At 31.3% G+C, this 9,503-nt stretch overlaps 1 protein-coding gene across 1 annotated transcript; it reads right to left on the reverse strand.

Annotated features, from left to right (window-relative positions):
- Positions 1-2,511: 2,511 nt before the first annotated feature.
- LOC110719180 (protein FAR1-RELATED SEQUENCE 8-like) lies at positions 2,512-4,283 on the reverse strand. Its single transcript, XM_021898083.1, has 4 exons — positions 4,200-4,283; positions 3,727-3,829; positions 3,110-3,568; positions 2,512-3,020 (listed from the first exon to the last, which is right to left on the reverse strand). The coding sequence occupies exons 1-4, from the start codon at positions 4,281-4,283 to the stop codon at positions 2,512-2,514; spliced, it is 1,155 nt and encodes a 384-aa protein (XP_021753775.1).
- Between the last annotated feature and the right edge of the window lie 5,220 nt (positions 4,284-9,503).

Raw genomic sequence — 9,503 nt, forward strand, 5'->3', positions numbered from 1 at the left:
AATTTATTTAGCGTGTAGAATCATGCTAGGAATTGTTTTAATTGATTTCAAGTTAGTATCATGCTAGGAATTGGTTGAAATTGGTGAATTGAATTGGATTGTTGAATTGAAATGAAATTGGTGAATTGTTTGTAAGGCATGATTGGTTGGAATAAATTACTTATTGAAATTGGTGATATTGGAATATTTTTATTGAACCATAATTTTATTGTTGGCATGTTTGAAGGCTTGTTTAATTAAACTAAATGTTTAATTTGGTTTGGAATATTGAAAAAAAAAATTTATTATGGTTCATATAATTTTTATTGATCCTTTTAATCATGGGAATTGAGCTATTAAGTGTCTTAGTGCACAGGAATAAAATATATTGCGGTGCCTACTTGCACTTAAGGTGTTTAAACACCGAGGGATAGGATTTGCGGTGCTTTATGCGCTTAAGGTGTTTTTACACTGAGGTAGTTTTAAAAAGGGTTTAACATTAAATTAAATGTGATAACTAATTATTAAAGAATTGAATTGGAATGTTTGATTACTTGAATCATTCATGTTGATTGATTGTGTTGTGGATTAAGAGTCATCACCAAGTCTAAAAATGTAAACAACGTTAAGTGAAAGAGATTACACACCAAAAATCTTGGAACGTATATACCTCGAGTATGGACATATGGGGGGAGTTATGAGATTTTATATTTAACTATAACTTCTACTGGGAGTACATGATGCTGTATTTTCCTTTTATTTTATGTGCAGGACATCCGTCACTTTCATGTGACATCTATGCCTACCCGGTTAGCTCCCGGAGTAGTTTACCCCAATTCATTTGGGCAGGAATTTAGTGGGAAACCCGTTCGATGCGTAATCAAATAAATTAGCAATTTAATTATCTATTGTTTGAGTTGTATACATGTAAACAAGTGAAACAATGTAAGTTGTATGATGATAGGATGTAGGGATGGCAATTCTAAATGGATATCCACAAACCCGATTCACCCGAAATAAATAAATGGAAAAAAATCCGCGTTGAATGGATGAAGGGCGGATGACAGATGAAGCGGATGACGGATCGAGTCGGATTCGGGTGGAGCTCCGTTTCATCCGTCACCCGATCCGTCATTCGTTTATCACCCGATCCGTCATCCATCTGTATAAATATAATATTTTTTTCATATATAGTACTACGTACGTATATTTCTACAAAAAATCTAAATTTTATTTAATTTTATTTTTTTTAAAAATATAAAATTAAAACCCACCCCCCCCAATACATTGTACTATCACTACTATATAACAATTGCAAGTAAGTTCATGATTTTTTTATTTATAAATTATTGCTGTAATATAGAGTTGAAAGTTAATATTAGTTAAGTAGGATTATATTTGTCACACGCTAAGCATTCGATCCACCCGTTTCATCCACGGATTACGGATGGATCGGATGCAGGTGATGGGTTTTGCGGGTGGCGGGTGGATCGGGTGGAGCGGATGGTGGATTTAGGTGGATGCGGGTGAAGCTTCATCCGACCCGAATCCGATCTGTTGCCACTACTGATAGGATGTAAGCATGTTAGTGTGATTCGTTTATGCTTATGTACTCAGCATTGCTGATTGTTGTGTTTTGTGTTTATGTTGGCCTTATCTTTATCTTGGCCCTACGACGACCCATTTCTTATGATAAGTAGTAGGGGCAGTTAAAGAGAAGTTTTTAGGTGATGCGGCATATTCATGTTGGGGTTTGAGCAAAGAGTGAATCTTGTTTTAATTTTAATTCGAATATGTGATTATTATTGTTTATTGGTTTATTACTATTGATTGATGATACTAATGAGCTGGTTTTAAATACATTTGGTTTTGAAAAGGGCCTACAATGGTTTCAAGTTGTAGGTTTGACTTTTCTTGACTTTGACTTGACTTTACTTTTGATTGGCCTGTTGGACTTTGACTTTGTTTTGGAAGGTTTTGAAAAGAGCCTTCCGCTGTGTGTCTGTGATAAATGCCTTAGCCGTTATCACGGTGGCTGTAATGCCTTAGATTTTTTCTATTTCGTATTTTAAAAAGAGCAAAGCAAGTATTTTAAAGAAAGGAAATTCTAGGGTGTTACATTATAGCAGATTATTAAAAGTTATTGTTACAACATAGAAAGAATAGTTTTTTTCTTAAAAAAACAAACAATTATACACAAATTGATTTTTACGGTTTTCTTCTTCTTTTTCCGCGGCCGTTTCTCCGATTGATGTTTATTTCTCTTCGTAGGAGCCCTTTTATTGCCTCGTTTGTCAACTGGATTCTTAATCTGGTCATCACCCACAGGCTTTGCCACACGTTCAAGATGCCTTTGATTATTCTCCTCAGGCCTTGACCTTCACCAGCCAAAAACTCTATTCATGGAGGGGTCACTCCAATTAATAACATCAACATTAGCAGTCCTTCGAATACCAATAACATCTTCAAGAGCAATACGAATTTTGTTAGTTGCTTCATAATACATTGAAAGTGTCTCATCATTTTGGATTGCTAACGTTGAAAGGTTTTGTGCCTCCTTTGAATTTCATTGTTCTGAGCTACATATAATGAATCCTTACGATCGTAATACGATACCTTGATGCCCTCATAATCCCTAACGATATCCTTCCTCCATCGGTTCAAAATGTACTTTGGGATGCAGTCAATATATACAATCTCAATCACCCGAATAATGTGCCGGCACAAGATACCCCGAAACTCAAAAAGCTTGCAGCTACAACTAATTTCGCCTTTTTCTTTGTCCACGAAAACCTTAAACGTCCGCCTCGTTGCTTTCCATACATGTTTCGGGATCTTCTCTTTTGCATCATACAAAATTGTTAAACCAATGTTTCCTGTTTTTATTACATTGGTGTGCTTTAGCCCTATCACCTCGTTCCTCACCTCCATAAACTTCTCATTTGTGTAAGCCTTGCTAAACACCACCTCTACTAGTATAGTGTTGTCATAGTAAAATGGATTACGCTTTGTTTTATAATTTAGGTCTTTTTCCCTTTCCACTAAGCCACCATAAAATGCATTAAATTAATCATGAATTGCATCAACCCAGTATTCAAACACACATATACTTGTACACCACAGTCCATACTTTCACTACGTTGCGTTGATGACATGCCAGCCCAAAATAAGCCACGCCAATAGCCAGGAGCCCACCGATGCCTATTAGCATATGCGTCACTTAACCAAGTGTTCTTTTGTAACTTGTACTTTATAACCATAGCCTTCCATGCATCCTCAAACTCTTCTATGCAAAAATTATCGTGGACAACATGATCCAAATCTGCCTCTATCTCCTTCCATCTCGGTAACTTCCCCAAGTTCCTTGCTGCGTTTTGCTTAATGTGAAATAAACACAGCCTGTGCGGCATATAAGGGAATACTATTTCCACTGCCTTCCCTATAGCCTTACATTGGTTAGTTAGTATTCCTTTTGGGGGTTGGCCCATACATTCAAGAAATTGTCTGAATACCCATTCGAACGACTCTGCATCTTCATGACTGATTAAGGCAGCACCAAAATGGATAGTTGACCCATGATGATTGCAGCCTACAATCAAATGGAGCAAATGACATTTTGTACCTACATATTTGATATTGTGAGAATATAAATGTGAAACCTTTATCAAATATATTATTCACGTTACAAATAACTGATTCCGTAAAAACAAACATTATGTGCTAATGAAACTTTATTATACTTGTTACATAAGAAGGTTGTATCAAATGACACCACATCACCAAAATGTCGGTACATTGCATGACACCTCGCATCAGCCCAAAAAACATTTAGAAGTTTTCCTTCTTGATCCTGTTGGATTGCACAATAAAATTTAGGATCTTCTTCAATCACAATAAAAACATTTAAAGTAATGTTCTACGGCAAGTGCATCCCCTTGGAATATGATAAGGTGACGTTGTACGTGAACTGCATTTATCATATCATGCTTGGTGAATGACAATTTCAAAGGTCCCCTTTTCTCAATAACGAACGAATTATAGCTCTTAGCCAAAGAGATGCCGGCAGAATTGTTTAGTACCATTTTGTCATAACTATCTTGTTTAATACCTCTATAGTTCACCATGCGCCCGGCACAATCCGGATGAAGAGGATGATTGTGATCCAAGACACATTGTGTGATTACAAACCATCCCTTTGACATTCTTCAATAAATATATACCTTACAATCTGTACAAGGAACTTTCTTTTTGCGTTGGTGCTTTCCAGTTTTGCTCCTGTCTTTTACACCCAGCTTACAGTCCATTCTAATACGAGACATCATATGGTACCTCGGATCCTTTCACCCAACACCTCTATGATTAACTCCTCTTAATTTTTACTCCTTCATCATTGTATCTGTTATAACATAAAATTCAAATCCTTTCTTATAAGCGTACTCATGGCAGCACTGGGCAAATTCTTCACCGGATTCAAACAACATCCCCAGCTGGGGCTAGGGCAGCAACCCTATTATTGTCTACGTCTACACTACCATTAGTTTGGTTAACAGGAACATGGTCACCTTTAGAAGACATACTTGCATTTTCCTCTGCGACTTCATTAAGATCGGGAATTATAATGTCGTCATGCTGACCAACTTGGTTGATTTCATCCAACACATTGAGATCAATGTTCACATCTTCACCAAAATATTGGGCTCCACTTTGCATTTACTGAAACAATGCCGCAATAAAATTACATAATTAAAAATTTGATCTTAACAAATAAAAAAATTGACACAAACATTAAAAAAAAAATAATACTACAAATTTAAATATGTTATAAATTATATAATATGTTTAAGTGACTTAATTTTACAGGAAATGTGAAATCCTAAGAAATTCTAAAACTGTCAACGAACTCCTTAAACGGCCAGCACAAGTTGGAATTGCCAGGCTAACATTGAATCACAATCACGAAAGAATGACGAGCACTTCTAAAAATAACTTAATTGCACATTTACACATCAATAAGTCGCATTAATCATTTCAAAGTACAATTAATATGCAAATATAACCCTTAAAAGAAAGGGGAAATCAACAATTAGTGGGAAAAAGATCGGAATCTTCAATTAATAACATCGAAATCACATTGCAGAAGTAGAATAGATATGATACTTACGTAAGTGTAGTTGTCGAATTCTCTGTAGAAACTTTTTTGCATGCTAACTGTTTCAATGGAAAAAATAAAGGACATTTAAGGAAAAAGATGATGTAATTAAGTGGGACCCGTTTTTAGTTTGGCGCTCTGTGACAGAATTCCCGCCCAACACTAGCAAAGACCTGCCAATACCCCAAAAATAATACTGCTCAATTTTCCCTCTCATTAATTTCCCTTCCCTCTTCTTTTTTGTGGGTCCTGCTGAGTTGTCCAAATTCTATTTGTAGTGTGTAAAATCGATTTGTACACTGAGTGTAAATGTAGACTTTTCATTCTATCACACGAGTCCATAATTTTTTTATTCTCTCTACCTCTTTCATTTCCAAAAATTGCATATAAGTCCGCAATTTACAAAGTGATTTACAAAGTGATCGTATTAATCAGTCACTCAATGTAAATGAATAATTTTTTTTACTTAATAAAACCAATTTTCTATTATTTCAGTTTCTCTACTTTCGCCTCAATTGTGGGTTCGGAGTAGCTCTCGACGGTTGGTGTGGTGGCTGCTATAACAACAACGACTCCGCCTTCCTGATCGATCTCAATAGCTATCTCAAATCCCAGGTATTTCACCAACATTTATTATACTATCATAGAAAAAGAACAATTATATACGCTCTAACAAAATTTTGATGCCATCTATGTGAATTACTTCTTCATTGTTTTTGGTTAATTCTATTTTGAATCTTCTAGAAGAAAAAAGAATGGAGTGAGGGACTGAGGGAGTATTTTATTGCTAAACTACGAGTATTAAACGATTGTATTTCATGCCGCAATTTTTTAAAATTCCAATCTAATCTAATATTTATCTATTAACTATTTCTAAAATAAAACGTTGCTGACATCATGTCATTCACATAATAATTTTTTCCCACCTAAATGTAAAGATGTTAATTTTTTTTTCTTTTGTGGAGCTATCATATTTAACAATTTTGAAATTTGAATATTAGAAGCTTATACATTACAATTACAACCTATCAATTTATCTTTACAAAATAAAATAATTGTAAATAGCACTTTAATAAATGGACTCCTACATTGAAATATGTATTAGGCGACATTGAATAGGTATTACCGTATTATATCATAATTTAGATGAAAATCTAAAACTATAAAATTACAAATATTTTTACACAAGGTGCATAATTCTAATTTATATTTATCCATTTTTTTAAATGTATTATAAAAATAGATTTTATATAAACCGTGCATCGCATGGGTTCTAACCTAGTCTAATATATATAAATAAAGTAGGAATTTTTCGAGAGCATTCGGAGAGCCACATAAGAAATATAATTATTTCGACCAATAAGAAAAAATATTTGTATTTTATTTTTGAATTAAAAATTATATCGGCATCTAGATAAAAGTAACGAATTAGATTTGATATATCTAAAATTTTAATGCCACGTATATTATAATCCACGAATTAAATTATTTTAATGGAAAAAAATAAAGTAAAGATATGGGAAAAGATAAATTCATTAAATCAATACTATGAGTATATGAAATCCAAAAAATATAGGAAAAGATAAATCTCCAAAAAGATATTTAATTGGGTTCAAATTATGAAAATATCCTACTATTCAAAAATTATCTCCACATAACTGTACTTAGTGGAGAAATATGGTGAGTTCAAATATTAATTTTTTTAAAAAATTTATGATATGGTGAAAATTATCTCCACGTAACTAAATTTGGTGGAGAAATATGGTGGGTTCAAATTTTAATTTTTTTAATTTATGATATGGTGGAGAAATATGGTGGATTCAAATAGAAAAATACGTAACTATAATATGATAATTTATGAGTACATTTAAATATACATGGAATGAGAATATGACTTCATGATAACCCAATAAAATAAATAAAAATATTCAAATGATAAACGATAATAATAAAGTTTGATACCTACCATTATCAGATAAATTTTAATAGTATTTATGATAAGAAATAAAAATTGGTCGTTAATTATAATTAAATCAAAATTTGTGATACCTACCATTATAAATTGACATATCATACGACACAAACAAAATTTCGTATGAATACAAAACCCCATCAAGTGAATTTTGTGTTAGTTTTTGGTCATCAATGGTCAAGTAATTTTTTGCTTAATTTCTAAAATCTTATGTCTAAATTTGTATTTGTAAATTATTACTTACATTGTGTTAATTTGGGATACTTAACGATTATATGTTTATGTTTTATTTACTAAATTTTGTTTTTACATGCACATCTAACGCATCATACGACACCAACAAAATTTGTTTCAATACAAAACCCCATCAAGCGAATTTTTTGTTAGTAATTTTGTGTTAGTTTGAGGTCATTAATGTCCGGGTAATTTTTAATCCTATGTTTAAATTTATATTTGTAATTAGTACTTACATTGTATTTATTTGGGATACTTAACGATTATCTGTTTATGTTTTGTTTACTGAATTTTGTTTTTACATGCAGATCTAATTAATTAGAGAATTAAATTCGAGCAAAAATGATTGGAAAATCAAAGTACAAGTTTCTCGCCTATTTGACATACTGAATTTCAGTAAACAACATAGCTTAAAGGTTTGGATAAGGTCCTAATGGAAGAGGAGTTATTTGGTTTTTTTTATTTTTTTTTATTTTTTTTTTATATATAAATTGTTTAATTTACATTTATTATATTTTGTTATAAACCTCTTTAGTTTTTTATTAATTAATTTTATTAAAAAAAATAAAATTTTTAATTTAAGTGGCTTAATCAAGTTATTAAAATAACTTAATTTCTTATTTTTAATTATAGGGTGATTACGCTCATGCCTCAATTAACACCAGCTTTGTTCAACACTTTCATCCAAAATTAATTGAAGAAAAAGTTTACTTCTTTAGATACTTTTCAATCGTTCCAATCCAATGCCTTGATTTTTGTCATTATAATGATTTAATAAAAGTTTCATGCATGAATAAACACAGGGATGGACCGCATTTTAATTGCAATTAATGGTCTAGATCTCATTGATGCAATTCATATCATACTACTTTTGATTAAAGATGTAATGGATGTATATTCTCCACGACATTGTAGACAAAATATAACAATGTGGAAGCTAGCTAATTGTTGACTAGCTTAGTTTAGTTACTAAGAAATTTTATGTTGAGCACTCTCAAGCATTTGTGGTTGAAATTAAATTGTAAAGTACTCGATTTGATTCCACTATTCAAGTTAATTTTTTGGCTTTTATACATATATTAAATGCAACTATTTCAAATTAATTTTAAAAATTGTAAGAAGAAGCTAAGGCAAATGACACACGATTTGATGTTGTATACTTATTATATGGATGACTTTCGTTATTATTGGAGATGATGAATAAATTTCAATGCATAGATTTGATTTTAAACAATTACAATTTTTTGATCAATTTTGCAACAAATTTTCATTTATTAGTAAATATATTGATTTACTTTATATAAATGTAAAGATTTAATTTAAATCAATTTTATTTTTGCTAACATAAACAATGAAAAATGATTAAGGAATTAAATTATTTAAAAAAATAAAAATTTATCTTTTCACATTAAAGATTTTAGGTAACGAATGAAATATCAGTATTATTACCGGTAGGTCTAAAACCTTCTCTAACTAGAAGAGCAGCAAATCGTCTGCTCACTGAAGAAATTACAGTTAAAAAAATTAAAATTAAACTTTTGTAATTTTGTCTGAAATTATTAAATACAATAAATCAAATAATTAAAAACCTTAGATGAAATAACATTGTGCATCGCACAGGCTTTCATCTAGTATATATGTAAGGGGGAGTTTTTTTCCCAAGATTTTAGAGAGCCACGTATGATTTTAATTTTAAAAAAATTATTAGAGTGCCATGTAGGATTAGTATTTTTAGAGCGTTACGTATAGGATAGATTATGACACGTAGGATTATTATTTTAAAGCGCCACGTAGGATTAAAATTAAAGGTTTAAATTTATTATAAAAATAAAATATTATCTTTTAAAATTGAAAATTTTATCTTAGAGAAAAGAAACAGTTTATTTATTTCGTATATATACAAAAATACTACTACCTCCATTTTTTAATAGTTGACACGTTTTGACTTTAGCACTATTCATACACTTACCTTTGACCGTGTTTTGTGATTTATATGTAATAAAAAATATAGTGTTGTGGGATCTTGTTAGAATCGTCACGATATATATTTTCTAAATATCAAATTTTTATAATTTTTGCTTATTGGAAATTAAAGATATTAATGGTTGAATTTGTGCATTGGTAAACGTGACTAAAGAAACGTGTCAAATAAAAAGAAACGGAGGAATA

Source organism: Chenopodium quinoa, unplaced genomic scaffold (genome assembly GCF_001683475.1).
Source record: "Chenopodium quinoa cultivar QQ74 unplaced genomic scaffold, ASM168347v1, whole genome shotgun sequence".
NCBI classification, from domain to species: domain Eukaryota; kingdom Viridiplantae; phylum Streptophyta; class Magnoliopsida; order Caryophyllales; family Amaranthaceae; genus Chenopodium; species Chenopodium quinoa.

Coding starts and splice junctions, on each gene's coding strand:
- LOC110719180 (XM_021898083.1), bottom strand. CDS start 4,283: ATGGACTGTAAGCTGGGTGTAAAAGACAGGAGCAAAACTGGAAAGCAC. Junction 3,830..4,199: donor TTCCTTGTACAGATTGTAAG/GTATATATTTAT, acceptor GCAATCCAACAG/GATCAAGAAGGAAAACTTCT. Junction 3,569..3,726: donor ATTTGATACAACCTTCTTAT/GTAACAAGTATA, acceptor ATTTGATTGTAG/GCTGCAATCATCATGGGTCA.